Genomic DNA, 17505 nt, shown 5'->3' with positions numbered 1-17505 from the left:
ACTGTGGTTCCTTGACTTCCTTAACTTTGCAGTACATTAGTGATATAGTTTCTCCAGACATTGGATGACTCTTCTGTGATCATGTCAACCATAACAGCATCTGAAAAACCTTTTATCTCAATGTATGTCTGTTTTGTTAGTTATTCTCCTTCATCTACTGTGAACATATAATAACTTTAGTGTAGGACCAGTCATAATAACTTTAGTGTAGGACCAGTCATAATAACTTTAGTGTAGGACCAGTCATAATAACTGTAGTGTAGGACCAGTCATAATAACTTTAGTGTAGGACCAGTCATAATAACTTTAGTGTAGCACCAGTCATAATAACTTTAGTGTAGGACCAGTCATAATAACTTTAGTGTAGCACCAGTCATAATAACTTTAGTGTAGGACCAGTCATAATAACTTTAGTGTAGGACCAGTCATAATAACTTTAGTGTAGGACCAGTCATAATAACTTTAGTGTAGGACCAGTCATAATAACTTTAGTGTAGGACCAGTCAAAATAACTTTAGTGTAGGACCAGTCATAATAACTTTAGTGTAGGACCAGTCATAATAACTTTAGTGTAGGACCAGTCATAATAACTTTAGTGTAGGACCAGTCATAATAACTTTAGTGTAGGACCAGTCATAATAACTTTAGTGTAGGACCAGTCATAATAACTTTAGTGTAGGACCAGTCATAATAACTTTAGTGTAGGACCAGTCATAATAACTGTAGTGTAGGACCAGTCATAATAACTTTAGTGTAGGACCAGTCATTCCAAACACATTGTGATGACTCCTGAAAAGCTCACTTTTCAGTGATGCAGGTTTCTCCAGGATGTTGACATTCCAGTTTTCACAGATTATATTGCAGAAGACAGTCATCCCAGCTGACCCAGATCATCTTTGTTGATACAACATTATTTTTTCTACGAAATGCTATTATTAGACAACAACTTTGGAATTACCACATCTGGGATGTTCTATGAGGGAGTGTGGCTTTACAGTAATGATTTCATGTTTCATAATCATTTTAGGGGTGCTTATATTGTATTTGTCCTGTTAAAACAGAGATCTCCACATTCCTTGCCCTCAATACCCACTTCCCCCTTCTCTCCACTCAAACCAACTCCTCCTTCCCTGAACCCAACTGAATGAGGGAGGAGAGAGTGAGAAAAGGAGAGAAAGAGAGACAAGGGAGGAGTGTAACAAGAGGAGGCTCCTGCTGCTGCCGCTGACTCACACGGATAAAGTTATTAAGGCGCGGTCCTCAGTTCTGTTCTTGTCTTCTCACTACATTATCTTGAGTTAGGGAGCTGGACAGAGAGTTAGAGAGGAGACTTTCAGAGAGACAGTCTTAGGGTGTGAGAGTTAGGGCGAGAGACGGTGAGAGTGAAAGAAAGACAGAGAGCGAGAAAGTGTTTTTGAGAGAGATAGAGAGAAAGAAAGTGCTTTTGAGAGAGATCGAGAGAGAGAGAAAGCGACTTACTGAGCGAGAGAATAGGAATTATAAGAGTAGTGAGGCCTGTATAGGATGTCATGATAGACTAAGATGTGAAGAAAGATCTGCACCGTCAGCCTGTTCAGGCCCAGAGACCCAGACAGAGGCCCAGCAGGCTCACCCTGCAGCCTGAAGTAGAGAGGAGAGAGTAAGGGAGGTACTGTGTCTTGGCACACCAGCAACACACAGGACATCCACAAACCAGAGAAAGAGAACATGGAGACCCTCATCATCAAGAATGAAGAGAATACAGAAGAGAGTCATCCCATAACTGGAAGCAAAGATGTCACCACATCCATGAAAAACATGTGGGACCTGAACCTAAACCAGGAACAAGAGGACCCAACAACAACACACGATAAACCAGGGGAGAACACCCAGCCTCAGAACCAGGAACAAGAGGACACAACAACAACACACGATAAACCAGGGGAGAACACCCAGCCTCAGAACCAGGAACAAGAGGACACAACAACAACGCACGATAAACCAGGGAGAACACCCAGCCTCAGAACCAGGAACAAGAGGACACAACAACAACGCACGATAAACCAGGGGAGAACACCCAGCCTCAGAACCAGGAACAAGAGGACACAACAACAACGCACGATAAACCAGGGGAGAACACCCAGCCTCAGAACCAGGAACAAGAGGACACAACAACAACGCACGATAAACCAGGGGAGAACACCCAGCCTCAGAACCAGGAACAAGAGGACACAACAACAACACACGATAAACCAGGGGAGAACACCCAGCCTCAGAACCAGGAACAAGAGGACACAACAACAATGCACAATAAACCAGGGGAGAACACTCAGCCTCAGAACCAGGAACAAGAGGACACAGCAACAACACACAATAAACCAGGGGAGAACACCCAGCCTCAGAACCAGGAACAAGAGGACACAGCAACAACACACAATAAACCAGGGGAGAACACCCAGCCCCAGACAAAATCTAGCGGGTTTACTGACACCCCAGAAGATGTGCTGTGTGACTCCTGCATCGAGATCCCGTGCCGGGCCCAGAAGTCCTGCCTCACCTGCCTGGTGTCGTACTGCGAGGCCCACCTCAGACCCCACCTGGAGAACCAGAGGTTCCAAAATCACCGGCTGGTGGAGCCCTTACAGGACATCGAGTGTCGCACCTGTGAGGAGCACCGGCTACCGCTTGAACTATACTGCCTGACGGACGGCTGCGGTGTGTGTGTGTGCTGCGAGTGTGAGGGACAGGGACATCTGGGGCACAGTACTGTACCTGTAGAGGAGGCTCGAAGACAGATCCAGGTATTGGTAACATTTATATTTTACCAGTGGAGGCTGGTAGAGGGGGCACTAGGGAGGACTGGATTCTTTGTAATGGCTGAGCCCGTCCTCCCCTTTCTCTCTCCACCAGCCTCCACTGATACATACAGACACACAACACACTTCCATTTCACAGACAGTGAGTGATAACTGTATGAGTGCTCCCTTTTCTCTGGCATGGACATGTTGTTTTGGGTGGTTCCATGAAAACACTGCCTTTTGCAGCCCTTTGATATTTTAAGTAGAAATTGTGCACCAATATTACATTTTAAAAGCTTGTTATATTAGATGAAGTGTCCTTTAATATGGACCACATGGAGAATTCAATAAATCTTTAATATGAATATAATCTTGATTCCCCAGAAGGGGAATTCTCGCAAAAGTTGAATCACATGAATCTGTCCACGGCAGATTAATATGAAAAACGATTTGTTAAAGTGCCAAAATGAACAATTTTGACATGTCACTCCTTGCACCCGCTGTGACTTCTGGGAAGATTTGAACCCACTTAACCCCAACATTCATCATCATTGTAAAGCCCTGGTTATGTTGATGACAAAGTCTTGTCTGGAGATGATGATTTATTTCATGTGTTTAGTGATTCATTCACGTGGGCCCCTCATTTTAAGGCCAACACTGTTACGTGAACTGAACTCTCGACTGAATATGGTGAGACTATTCAAGAGGAAATGGTCTACCTGGTCTACCTGGTCTGCCTGGTCTACCTGGTCTGCCTGGTCTACCTGGTCTACCTGGTCTACCTGGTCTGCCTGGTCTACCTGGTCTACCTGGTCTGCCTGGTCTACCTGGTCTACCTGGTCTACCTGGTCTGCCTGGTCTACCTGGTCTACCTGGTCTGCCTGGTCTACCTGGTCTGCCTGGTCTACCTGGTCTGCCTGGTCTACCTGGTCTGCCTGGTCTACCTGGTCTACCTGGTCTGCCTGGTCTACCTGGTCTGCCTGGTCTACCTGGTCTGCCTGGTCTACCTGGTCTGCCTGGTCTACCTGGTCTACCTGGTCTACCTGGTCTGCCTGGTCTACCTGGTCTGCCTGGTCTACCTGGTCTACCTGGTCTGCCTGGTCTGCCTGGTCTGCCTGGTCTACCTGGTCTGCCTGGTCTACCTGGTCTGCCTGGTCTGCCTGGTCTGCCTGGTCTACCTGGTCTACCTGGTCTACCTGGTCTGCCTGGTCTACCTGGTCTACCTGGCCTGGTCTACCTGGTCTGCCTGGTCTACCTGGTCTACCTGGTCTACCTGGTCTGCCTGGTCTACCTGGTCTACCTGGTCTGCCTGCCTGGTCTACCTGGTCTACCTGGTCTACCTGGTACCTGGTCTGGTCTACCTGGTCTACCTGGTCTACCTGGTCTGCCTGGTCTACCTGGTCTGCCTGGTCTACCTGGTCTACCTGGTCTACCTGGTCTACTCTGGTCTACCTGGTCTACCTGGTCTGCCTGGTCTACCTGGTCTACCTGGTCTGCCTGGTCTACCTGGTCTACCTGGTCTACCTGGTCTACTCTGGTGCCTTATTTGGCACTCAGCAGTTGAAACAATAATAAAGTGTTTTCTCCGCCCCTATTTCGGTGCAAAGATGAAGGATGGGCCTGGAGAAATAAAACCACTCTCAAATTTATAGACAGAGCTATGGATTAAAGGACTGACCGTCAATGATATGAAAATTATAGTTTTAAACATGTTTCGAGGCTAAATAGTGTGTTTACATTTACTTTGTTTACAAACACTGCAGTAAAACAAGCTTATATTTTGGGTTCTGATGGGGTACGACAGTTGAACTAAGCTAATAAAACATTTAAGTAAAAAAATGCCTTCAGCAACTGCCGGTTGCCCCTTTCATAGGTACTTCCTGTTGTCTTTTTTTAACCTCTTGAGATGGGAAAACTAGTTTTGTATTAAGTTATTTCTGTCAGAATGTTCAAATTTGGTAAAACCAAACTTTTTCTTTTTATACCAAATTACACTTCTCAAAAGGCACCGGTTGTTGTGGTTTTGAAGTCCAAAACTAGTGTCAGTATTGTCTAGTGATCCAGGACACAATGTAGGGAGCATAGGATAGGGAGTCTCCAGGCAAATGAGTTTTTATGACATAATTTGTTTATCACAAGACTTCAGTGCGTTTCTCTGTGATAAGAAACCTTCTGTGTGACATGTGATACTGCCCATTGTTCTCGTCCAATAGGTTGCCCTCTCTCAAAGCTACTGTAGTAAATAAAGCAAATGCATTTCCCATGGGCTATGCTGGTAACCTGGCACTGGTCCCATCACATGGTACTCTTTAAGAAACAGAGCCGTGTGTGTGTGTGTGTGTGTGTGTGTGTGTGTGTGTGTGTGTGTGTGTGTGTGTGTGTGTGTGTGTGTGTGTGTGTGTGTGTGTGTGTGTGTGTGTGTGTGTGTGTGTGTGTGTGTGTGTGTGTGTGTGTGTGTGTGTGTGTGTGTGTGTGTGTGTGTGATCGTCTATAGACAGAGCTGCAGAAGAAACAAGGGGAGATTATGAAGACCGTCTCAGTGGCAGAGAATTCCATTGGCAAGCTACAGAGCAACACTGCATCCATAGAGGTTTTTCACTACACCCGCATTACTTTGACCATTTCCTCTGATCTTAATGAACCTTAAACACACAGCTGATACAACTAAGCACCTCCTCCTCTCCTTTAAAATAAAGTATGTCACACATTCTCTCCATACATTCTTTCCCCACGTTCACATATTGCTCATTTATCACTTATAATATCGTCTCTGATCTTAATGAACCTTGAAACATACAGCTGATACACATTTACTAAGTACTTCTCCATTCCTCCTCTTTCTCTTTATCACATATTCTGTCCATCTTTCTCTCCTCAGAGCTCGGTGGCAGGGGTACGTGCTGTGATGGAGCAGCAGTTCTATCTGCTGCAAGGGGCCGTAGAAGAGGCCCGGAGGAGGGCCACGGAGGTTCTGGAGGGGGAGCAGAGGCAGGCGCTCAGCCAGGCCGAGGGCATCCAGGCCCACCTGGAGCAGAAGAGCCAAGAGCTGAAGAAGACCCTGGCCAGAGTGGAGAGACTCTTCAGGAACAAGAGGGACGTAGACTTCCTGCAGGTGAGAGACTGGGGCTCCGGGGTGAAACGTATCCTATGTACAGACCTTGGATCTCCTCCAACCTTAACCATTAGTGGGAAAAATGCTAAACTGACCCAAGATCAGCGTCTAGGAAAAACTCCCGGGGCAAAACCTTTAGAGTGCACCAGAGAGATTATAACAGGTTGACCAAGTTTAATTCATAAATGACCAATTCAGTAAATTCAGGAATTAAACTCAAATTTGTAGGAAAGCATTGAGGAAAATGAACTGACTGAATTTAAATTGAATTGACCCCAATCCCTGGTGAGTGTCACACATGAAATGAAACAGAACACATGCAGTTAGTGTAACCCCACCTCTTTAAGGAATACCTAGGATAGGATAAGTAATCCTTCTCACCCCCCCCTTTAAGATTTAGATGCACTATTGTAAAGTGACTGTTCTACTGGATGTCATAAGGTGAATGCACCAATTTGTAAGTCGCTCTGGATAAGAGCGTCTGCTAAATGACTTAAATGTAAATGTAAATGTTGCTGAAAAGCACAATATCAACCTGCTGCCTTCAAGTCTCCTGTGTCATGATACTGTGAGAGGTATTTTATTTTTTACATTCTATTGGTTGATGAGGTATTTTATTTATTTTTTACATTCTATTGGTTGATGCTGCGTTGAATATTTATTGACAAGACATTTCAGCGTAAAATGTTGAATTCATTTGTAAAAAGTTTGAAAAACATAATTCCACTTTGATATTATGAGGTATTGTTTGTAGGCCAGTGACAAAACAAATGGCATTTAAATTCAGGCTGTAACACAATGTGGAAAAAGCCAAGGGGTACTTTCTGAAGATGTATTTTATAGGTTGATGGTATATACTGCATCACACTGCAGTGTTTGGAAATGTATTTATTTTAGCTTTATTTAACTAGGCAAGTCAGTTAAGAACAAATTCTTATTTTCAATGACAGCCTAGGAACAGTGGGCTAACTGCCTGTTCAGGGGCAGAACGACAGATTTGTACCTTGTAAGCTCAGGGATTTGAACTTGCAACCTTTCGGTTACTAGACCAACGCTCTAACCACTAGACTACCCTGCCACCCCTGACTGCTCAGGATATCCTGAGAGGACTAATATCTTACCCTTTGCCTCAGCTTTCCCCTATGATCTGTTAAATATTGTCTCGGTCAGTAATTTTGACTCGTCTCGGTCAGCGGTTTTGTAATGTTGACAGTGTCCACAGTGTGAGGGAAGTGACAGGTGGGAGGAGCTATAGGACAGGATCACTGTAATGACTGGAATGGAAGTTAGTGGTTTCCATATGTTTGATGTGTTTGATACTTTCCATTGATTCCATTCCAGACATTAGAATTAGCCCGTCCTCATATAGCTCCTCCCACCAGCCTCCACTGCTTACCATAGACACTTCATTTAGATTTTGAAAGGATTTGATAGGTATTAACAGTATAGCCAAGAACCTACCAAGTTTATTCAAGGGAAAGCAATACTACCATATTGCTTTAACCTATCTGAAATGTCTCGGGGGTAGAGGTTTGGGGTTATTTCTGGACGGAGTCCTATTGTGCATCCTAAATGGCACCCTAGTTTCCATATAGTGCACTACTTTATAGTACACTTCTTTCATGCTGTACTGGAGCAGCAGTAGTGCACTATAAAGGGCATAGGGTGTCATTTGGGAAGCAGAGGCAGATATAGCTGTCTTAGTGGTGTGACAGTAGTGTGAGTGGCTCCTCCTGCTGGTGAATGTAGGAATACTCAGAGTGGAAGACGGGGGCTGTGGATGTCTGTCTGCCTGGGCTCTACATCGGCCTCACAGATCGCCTGGCCTCCTTCAGCTGCCTGCTCACTGAGTCCACCCAGGAACTGTGTGACCAGATCAAGGCTACCTACAGAGACAAACTGAAGGACATCTGCAGGACTGGTGATGAGTGTACACATTTTAACCAGGGCTGTGTTCATTAGGCACCAAACACAACAAAACTATAGAAGCCTGGAAAAACTGCTAATTTTCCTTTGTTTGTTTTTGTTGTTGACATATGCTGTTTCATGACATAATGAAAACGACCCAAGTTGTTAGTGTAAAAGAGAATATTCTCCCAATGACTTAGCTAAATAAAAGTTAAATAACGGTTGGATAAGTAACCATAGTCTTCCCAATGCATTGTATTATAGAGTTCTCTATGTATTACCTGGAGGATAACTTCTCTTTCTCCGACACTGACCTACAGAGAAACTGGGCATTACAACCATGGTCCATCCCAAGATGTCAAAGTCTTTTTCACTTCCTGAGCCTGAGATGCGAGACGACTTCCTCACGTGTAAGATGTCTTTTTTTTTATTGCATTAGCAACCATTTCCAATTTGATTTGCATAGCTAGTGCTCTTCACAATGAGCTAACCCTTTTGAGAAATAGCCTGACTTGGTGTAACCTTTCACATGTGTTATAGCGACTGATGCCTTTGTATGTGTGTGTTGGTATTGTCCCTGCATGTGTCCTGTGCTGGCGACAAATCCATTTTCCCCTCTGACGATTAATAAAGTTTATTCAATTAAATGTGTCTACTTGGCAGATGCCAGCAGTCTGACCTTTGACCCGGACACTGTCCACAAGTTCCTGAGACTAACCGAAGACGACAGGAAGGTGACCAACACCACGCCCTGGCAGCACAGCTACCCAGACACGCCGGAACGCTTCGAGTACTGGCGCCAGGTGATGACCTCAGAGAGCCTCTACCTGGGCCGACACTACTTTGAGGCAGAGTTGAGTGGGGAGGGCGTGCACGTGGGACTCACCTACAAAAGCATCGATCGGAAAGGCGTGGAGAGATGCAGCTGCATCACAGGAAATGACTTCTCGTGGAGCCTCGGAAGGGAGGGGCGGAGCTTTTCCACTTGGCATGCTGATATGGAGGCGGTCCTGGAAGCCACAAGTGTGTTCACGAGAATCGGCGTCTACATCGACTTTGACTCAGGCTCATTAGCTTTCTATGGTGTGACTGACATCGCTATGACACTCCTCTACAGGTACAAGGCTGAGTTCATGGAGCCCTTGTATCCTACTGTCTGGCTCTCAAAGAAGGACAGTGTGGTGTTGTTGGTTGGTCCTAAGGACCTCCCACTAATGAAGAGCTCAACTCTGCCTGCCACCCCCATCACTCCCATGGCAACATCAGCTCCTGTCAGTCCAGAATCATAATACTTTGACTAGAGAAGTGTAGTTAGGTTAGAGAGGCGGACCAGTACACATTTCTGTTTCTCACAAATACAATAAAGTATCTATTCTATTCATAAGCAGTTGCCTTAAGTGACTGATACTTATTTAACAGGACACAGCATCAGGTATCACAAGACAACAGACAGGGACTGATACTTATTTAACAGGACACAGCATCAGGTATCACAAGACAACAGACAGGGACTGATACTTATTTAACAGGACACAGCATCAGGTATCACAAGACAACAGACAGGGACTGATACTTATTTAACAGGACACAGCATCAAGTATCACAAGACAACAGACAGGGACTTTACAGGGGGTGTCTGCACTCATCCAGGACCTATATACTAGGCGGTGTCAGAGGAAGGCCCAAAAACTTCTCCAGATTCCAGTCACCCAACTCATAGACTATTGTCTCTACTACCGCACGGCAAGCGGTACCGGAGCGCCAAGTCTAGGACCAAAAGGCTCCTTAACAGCTTCTTCCTCAAGCTATAAGACTGCTGAACAATTCATCAAATAGCCACCCAGACTTTGTTTTTACACTGCTGCTACTCACTGATTAGTATCTATGTACAAAATGACCTGGACTAACCTGTACCCCCTTACATTGACTTGGTACCGGTACCCCCTGTATAAAGCCTTGTTATTGTTATGTAATTTTGTGTTACTTTTTATTTAACTTTTTACTTTAGTTTATTTTAGTAAATATTTTCTTAACTCTATTTCTTGAACTGCATTGTTGGTTAAGGGTTTGTAAGTTAGCATTTCACAGTAAGGTCTGGACCTGTTGTATTTGGCGCATGTGACAAATATAATTTGATTTGATATAGAACAAACATGACACTGAGGGATTGAGTAATAACTTTTTACTGCCCTTTTTATTGGAACAGGTTAGCAATAAAAAGGTTGACTTGCTAACTACTGTGATTGGTCTTTCATATGCAAAAACATACTGTGTTTATTTGACATTGTGCTGAGTACTAACTACCAAGATGAGGTCAAGGGCTGTCTTTCATTGTTGTGTCAAGGGTCAATCTAATGTAAATCATATTAACAATGTGATAAAGCTTTTGTCAAATATTTTTAGAATTGATTTACAAATATGAATTGCTTGACTTTTTAAAATACCTAATACTTAATATGAATTTAAGCATGAAACATATTATTTTTACATTTTATATACATTTTAAATACATTACAACACGTAAGAAATTATTCTCATAAGAATGTGCACAAAATATTTACAGATACCATGACACACAGTCTCAGGCAGAGAAATCGATTGAGGTCTCGTTCTCATCATACGCAGGATTAACAAAATGCACACCTGACGATGTCAGGGAGATAGAGTTGGCTGCTTCAGTCCCATAGATACCTGGTACTTCGGGCATCATGGTGGGCTTGTCGAAGATGGGGTTTTCAAAGCCGTGGTCCGTGAAATCCCCTATCTCCTCCTGGCTTCTCCTTAAGCTGCTCAGAGAAGGGATGGAGATGGTGGGCATTTTTATGACGCCTCTGCGGAAGAGGACAGCCAGGAGGGGAAGACCAGCGACTACTATCAGGACGCCGAACACGGCTCCCACCACAACTCCTGTGTTGTCCCCTGCCCCGTCAAAACTGGTGGCCCCAGAAGAGGCCTGGAACTCAGCCCCGGTTATGCCCAGGTTTGAGCCTTGGGCTTGGACGTCCTTCAATATGTCCCGAGCCAGGGCCTCTGCCACCGCACCAGACCCCCATCCAGGAGCACGATCTGGATCTCAGCTGCAGCCGCACGTGGGATCACCCCGAGGAAATACTGAGATTTGAGCACCTTGGACATGCCTAGCTGAATGGACTGGTACGAGGGCAGACCAAGGAAGAGGTGCTGCAGTCGAATCCGATAAGACTCAAGGATGAAGCCTGAGGAATACTGGATGGTGACGATGGCGCTGCACATGTCGCAGCAGTGTCCTATGGGGTACAGTGGTTTCTTACAGCTCATAGGAGCGCATGTCACAGTGCCGCAGATCCTGTTGTGATTCGCAGAGTTCCCACAGTCACAGCCAGAGGCATCACTGCAGCCAGAAGCCCCGACGCTGGGGGATGAGGTTCCGTGGAACTGCAGCCGGCCAGAGTGTGAGCCCAGATAATGGGTGAACTCCGAGCTGCTGCTGAACTTCTTCCCCAGAACGGACACACTCTGGACAGGGACGCTGGGCTGGTTGGAGGTAGTGTCCACGCGGAACGAGGAGCCAGCGCGGAACAACACGTTGTCATACTGGCAGGGTACGCTCTCCTCGTGTACCGAGAACAGGAAGCGACCTTTCTCCAGGTCGTCTAAAGACTCTGCCGCCTGCCACAGTGCCGGGTCAAACCACTGCAGAGACTCTGCATCTTTGAACTGGGCGGTGATGCCGGCATCCCCTCCATTACTGACCGTGAAGCCGCCCCCCGAGGGAAGGATGAACTCTCCGTCCACCGGTAGCCAGATCTCCTGGACAGAGTGGACCGTCTCCACATACACAGACACTTTCCTCTGAGCCGAGAACTGCACTATGTCGTTACTGCAGGGCACGGACCCTTTGTCCCAGTTGGTCTTGTTTTCATAGTTAGTGTCGGGTATCCACTGCTTGTACAGGGCGTCAGCTGCCCCGAACAGACAGAGACCGAGGAGAAGAAACACGGCTGGTGTTTTTGGCATCCTGAATGCTTGTGACAGAAGTGGATGAACTACGGGGTGACCTTTGTCTCTGGCAGTGTGACTGTCACATGAGGGAGTGAGTGCACAGGTTCCCAGATTATGAAGTTGATGAGCTCTGGTAGACTCATCTTTACCGGCTGGTCACCAGCTTGGTCAAAGATTAACTGCTGCTGCGGCCGCAGCAATAACACTCCAAAATAACAGTTTAGATGTCTCTATGAAAGAAACGTGATTTGATTTAGGCCTACACCTTTTCATAGCCTTTATGCCTAAAAACTGTATGGTGAAAACTATAGTGTTAACAAAAAATTGCATCTACAGTAAAAGTAAAAGCCGCTATAGTGATGTTTCTTGTGACCAGCGGTGGATTTTTTTTTTTTTTTTAAGTCATTGGGAACTCATCAATGTTAAATCTAAACATTCTATTTAAAGAAAAAGAAGATTTGTCAAACTGTTCCCATATACTTCCTTGATTGCGAGTCAGAGTTTTCCAAACTCGGTCCTGGGGCCCCTCCTGTGTGCACATTTTGGTTTTTGCACTAGCACTACACAGCTGATATAAAATAACCAACTCATCATCAAACGTTGATTAATTTAATCAGCATTGTAGTGCTAAGGCAAAAAAAATGTGTACACAGGACCGAGTTTTGGAAACCCTGGGCTGCGTTCAGTATGTTTTTACGTTCTCGAACGTTCAATTGAACAGAAACATTTCTGTACTGAAGACCAGTTTAAAAACAGGGAGGGGTTGTGTGTTGGGGGAAACTGTCCGCATGTCCACTGCCCTTTAAAAACGTCACTCATTGCTTCAAGTCACACCCACCAAATGGAAGCAAACCTTCATATTTCCAGTCATTGGCGCAAACATACCTCAACGTCTGTTTATTCTGCCCTTGAGTTGCGTTCCCATGCAAAACTAGACAGATAGCTAACAACTAAGTCTTCAATAAAACTCCCAAGGCGTGACTTTTCTTGAATGAATATATTGAAAACGTTTATGTTGTGAAACTGCAAAATACAGAAAAGAATATACTTTAGTGTTCAATTCACACCGACATACTGTAGCTGTACATTAAACATTTGAAGTTGCATAAATATAAAGCACGTGCTAAGGTACCATGCATCTGGCATGATGCCAAACCATATAGCTAATTGTTAACCATATGGTAATTGCTCCTTTCATTACTCTAATAATGTATAACCACCTATGTAGAATAACAAAGCATATTACACTAAAAAAACAGTAACAAAACTACAAAGCAAATATTACGACATACACAAAAGGCATTGCAATTTGTGAGTAAATGCAACCAACATTGATATGTAAGAAACTCTATCAATAACAAGATTATCATCATTAGCTAAATGCTTGAATCGAACTTACAAACAAATATTTTTCCAAGGCTGAAGCGTGACAAGAAATAACTACATTGAAAGACCTGCAACGTAGCGTTGCTTGTAGCTGTTTCTATGCGTGCAAAACAAATTCTGAACTTCCTGTTTGCGTCGTCTCTCTAAGTACCAGAAAGCGCCACTAGGGGGCAAATAACACCATTGAACACAATGAAAATCCAATTTACCCATTGTAATAAAATAATCTGTTATCTTCTAACAGGATGGCAGCACACTGTTCAATAACGTTTTGGAGAAACGTGTTGTTCAGAACTAATCGTTCTGCAACAATTGAACGCACCTCTGATATAGGGTCGTGTGGGCGCTATACACCCCCTGCTACATGATCATGGTGGGTATGAAATGAAACCATTACAAATTAAATACAAATTAAAGACCTGAAAATGATCAGTCTAATCACAAGCAGTAAGTTATGTTCGAGGTAAAGATATCGCCATGAATATATTTTTTCATGAATTAATAAATTAATTTATATAATTAGTGATATCACATTTCACATCACATTAGATTTTCAAATCTCTGGTTCAGATCTTTACAATCAGGCAACTTTGCAATCAGGCAACTTATTCTGCACCCATGAGTGGGGTCCTTCATACAAGCATGTTTGTTGTTTACCTACACGTCATCCGGAAGTGAGTGTCAAAGATGATGAGACTGGTGAGATCTCTTACTATTTTCAAACAAATAAGTTGTTTTATATCTTTAGTTATTTATGACACTATGTCTGGTAAACGCTTTACTGTTCAAGTTGCTCTCATGACGTTTTTCTTAGCTAACTTTGTTGCCCTACTTCAGTGAGCCTTACTAGCTAACTGTTAGCTAGCTTGCTCACTTAATTTCACTTTTTCTTTTAGCTAGCTAGCTACGTTTTTATGCAGTTATTTGAATAGATAAACCTTTTATAATGTTTTAAACCGAACTATTTAGCTAGAATGCACAAATTACCCCAGAACCATCTAATTGGTGTGTCACTCACTGTCATGTCAGGTAGCTAGCTGTAAGTTACAGTAGTAGCTTTCTAAGTAGCATTAGCCACCTCAAAATGAGCCTTGTTTGACAACTCATTTCTTTCTTGAAAGGATTCACAGGAGGCAGATGCTCCACTCTTTGGTGACGACGATGATGATACCCCCACCAGACAGAAGAAATCAGAAATCAAGTGCGTTTTGGAAGTTGATTCACTAATTGATGAGGAGTAATAGAACAAACTGATATTTTCATTTTAACCCGTATCACCTATTCTGATCTACCAGAACAAGAGATGTTGTTTTGCTGTATCTCTCTCTCTCGTGTGTGTGTGTGTGTGTGTGTGTGTGTGTGTGTGTGTGTGTGTGTGTGTGTGTGTGTGTGTGTGTGTGTGTGTGTGTGTGTGTGTGTGTGTGTGTGTGTGTGTGTGTGTGTGTGTGTGTGATCAAAACCTGCTCTTGTTTTAGGCATCCCCTGGCCACGTTCTTCCATCTCTTCTTCCGCACCAGTGCCATCTTAGTCTACCTACTGTGTGAAATCCTGAGCAGTAGTTTCATCGTCTGTATGGTCACCATCATCCTCCTCCTTTCATGTGACTTCTGGACAGTCAAGGTGGGTGGGTTGTCACAGTTTGATGTGGTACAACTTTATTTTGTCATACCCTTTTCACACTATCGTGTTGGCCTGGATATTTTCTTTTCACGTTGCCCTTTCCAAACATGTTTCCAGCGATTGTTGGATGTGTAACCAGGCCAGGCTAGCACAGCTTGACAGAGTAGTGTGTAAAGGGTCAAAGTTGCCTTTGTTTTATAGGTTCAGTTGGTGAGTGATCCCATTGTGTTTCTTTCTCAGAATGTGTCTGGCAGGTTGATGGTGGGCCTCAGGTGGTGGAACCAGGTGGATGAGGATGGACAGAGCCACTGGGTGTTTGAGTCCAGACCAGTACGGTTGCAGTATAGTCCATGACTGTATTTGTATTTATTACGGCTCCCCATTAGCTGCTGCCAATGCAGCTGCTACTCTGCCTGGGGTCCAAACACATTAAGGCACTTACATATAAAACAAAAGATAAAACAGTATATCATATAACCACTACATATCTACAATACAAAATGTATAATACCATATTACAATATACATATGTGCTAGTACTTGTATGCGTGTGTCTGTACATTTGTGTGTCTCTTCACAGTTACCACTGTTCCATAAGGTGTATTTTTATCTATTTAAAAAAAAAAAGTCTGATTCTACTGCTTGCATAAGTTACCTGATGTGGAATAGAGTTCCATGTTGTCATGGCTTAATGTAGTACTGGTTGCCTCCCATATTCTGTTCTGGACTTTGGGATTGTGAAGAGACCTCTGGTGGCATGTGGGGTATCCATAGGTGTCTGAGCTGTGTGCTAGTAGTTTAAACAGAAAGATCGGCACATTCAGCTTGTCAACACTTCTTACAACAACAAGTAGTGATGAAGTCAATCTCTCACGCACTTTGAGCCATGAGAGATTTACATGCATATCATTAATGTTAGCTCCCTCGTTGTGGCACCTGACTACACTATTGAACAGTAGTCCAGATGTGACAAAACTAAGGCCTGTAGGAGCTGCCTTATTGATAGTGTTGTTAAGAAGGCAGAATAGCCTTATTATGGACAGACTTCTCCCCATCTTAGCTACTGTTGTATCAATATGTTTTGACCATAACAGTTTACAATCCAGGGTTACTGCAAGCAGTTTAGTCACCTCAATTTCCACATTATTCATTACAAGATTTAGTTGAGGTTTCTCTCAGCCAATTTGTTTACTGTAAAATAGCATTGTATCTGGTCAAGAAGGTTACTAAGGGTTGGTAACAGGCTGAGTGGAGTTGTAGTTGTGCCTGTCTTAGTTTAATTTTCATTTATTTATTCGCACCCACAAAATACATGTGAAAGACAAACAGTGCCGATAAACAACAAGGTGAGTTTGGAAATCCAAGAGGGCTTATATGAAAATTGCACCCCCAAAAAACACAGTACATAGAAAATCAGACTGTTCAATCAATTAAACAAAGCACAGAGTCTACGACTGAAAGAATTGCAACAACTAAGACTTCTGTAGACACGTGCTTAATTTCCCCAACTCTCTCTGTAGGCAACCAGTAGAAAAGTTCCAACCAACTCTGAATCACAGATCTTCTGGCTGGGTCTGGTTGTGTGTCCAGTCCTCTGGGTCATCTTTGTGTTCAGTACTCTCTTCTCCTTCAAGTTTAAGTGGCTGGTGGGTTCAGTACCTTTGCTTTTCTCCATTTGAATTTAGACATCTCTAATTTCCCACCTGATAATTAATATGTCAAACCTAGTATGAAGCTAGTTATATGATTTAACATAAACAGATACATGCATTGTTTTGGGTTCTCAAAGAAACATAAATAATCACAACGCATTGCATTCTTATGTCATGTCCCCTTGCAGGCAGTGGTGATCATGGGTGTGGCATTGCAGTGGGCCAACCTGTATGGATATGTGCGATGCAAAGTAGGCGGGAAGACCAACTTGAGGAGCATGGCAACCAACTACCTTGGCAGCCAGTTCTTCAAACGGGTATATAGTTCTTATTTAAAAACAGATCATATTAGACATTTCAGCTCATAGGTAGCAATTCGGAGGATAATAAACACCAACTCATTTTTAATTTTGACTACAATTGTATTACCCATTTGAGATCGGGTCCAGTTGCAACATGGACTACTTTTGTCTGTGATAATATAGTTATATGATATTTCTGCCATCTAAACAGTCATGTTTGTTTTCTTTATATAGGCAATGGCCAAACAGGGACCCTAGAGGTGGATGTGCAGAGAGAAGAAACATTAGCATTTCTGCTAATGTAATATTTTATGTTATCAAGAGGATCTTGCCTTGCTTTAACTGAGGCATAGGCAACTGTTATTTTTCTTAATTCCTGTTGAACAGGTGGAAGGCATCTCTCTATTCTGAGGGCGCGGGGTTGTTTCCTACAGAGTCCTACACACGATGTAGTATAAAACTAAGAGACTACTAGGCTTCTTTATGTTTGTTTCATTTGTTTTCCTGCTAAATATTCAAATACAACCTTGTTAATGATTGATAACTGCGGATTGTATTATAAGACATTTGTAAATATTTTATTTACATAAAATGTCTGGGTGAATGAATAAAAACAAAAGTGTGTGAGTCAAGTGAGTTGTAATAATATCATGCAAAAAAAATGTCCACACTAAATGCAGCCAAAGGAATTTGTCCTTGGAAGTTTGGCGCAAAGAAGCAGAAGCCACTTGACTAAACGTCAACAACACTTTTAATTAACCTGTGGT

General features: G+C 43.4%; 3 protein-coding genes across 4 annotated transcripts; 2 read left to right on the top strand and 1 right to left on the bottom strand.

Moving 5' to 3' along the window:
* The first annotated feature begins 1191 nt into the window (after positions 1-1191).
* Positions 1192-9656, top strand: LOC123999604 (tripartite motif-containing protein 16-like protein). 2 transcript variants are annotated; one of them, XM_046305523.1, is made up of 6 exons: positions 1195-2780; positions 5272-5367; positions 5656-5889; positions 7639-7810; positions 8118-8207; positions 8461-9656. In XM_046305523.1, the coding sequence occupies exons 1-6, from the start codon at positions 2283-2285 to the stop codon at positions 9084-9086; spliced, it is 1716 nt and encodes a 571-aa protein (XP_046161479.1). In that variant the 5' UTR covers positions 1195-2282; the 3' UTR covers positions 9087-9656. The 2 variants fall into 2 exon arrangements, with proteins under 2 accessions (XP_046161481.1, XP_046161479.1); XM_046305525.1 differs by lacking the exon at positions 7639-7810 and having other exon boundaries at positions 1192-2780; positions 5272-5335.
* A 316-nt stretch (positions 9657-9972) lies between these two features.
* Positions 9973-11885, bottom strand: amn (amnion associated transmembrane protein). The gene is given in 2 exon segments (XM_046306033.1): positions 9973-10845; positions 10848-11885. Coding segments are annotated over 2 exon segments (1413 nt in total). The 5' UTR covers positions 11794-11885; the 3' UTR covers positions 9973-10378.
* A 1898-nt stretch (positions 11886-13783) lies between these two features.
* On the top strand, positions 13784-17370 carry zgc:112148 (uncharacterized protein LOC550424 homolog). The gene is made up of 7 exons (XM_046305335.1): positions 13784-13863; positions 14286-14365; positions 14640-14784; positions 15025-15114; positions 16305-16430; positions 16625-16753; positions 16973-17370. Exons 1-7 carry the CDS (start codon positions 13852-13854, stop codon positions 16994-16996), a joined length of 606 nt encoding a protein of 201 aa, XP_046161291.1. The 5' UTR covers positions 13784-13851; the 3' UTR covers positions 16997-17370.
* The last annotated feature ends 135 nt before the right edge of the window (positions 17371-17505 follow it).

The sequence above is a fragment of the Oncorhynchus gorbuscha genome, linkage group LG16, assembly GCF_021184085.1.
Source record: "Oncorhynchus gorbuscha isolate QuinsamMale2020 ecotype Even-year linkage group LG16, OgorEven_v1.0, whole genome shotgun sequence".
Lineage (NCBI taxonomy): Eukaryota > Metazoa > Chordata > Actinopteri > Salmoniformes > Salmonidae > Oncorhynchus > Oncorhynchus gorbuscha.
This window is presented reverse-complemented; position numbering and strand designations above follow the sequence as displayed.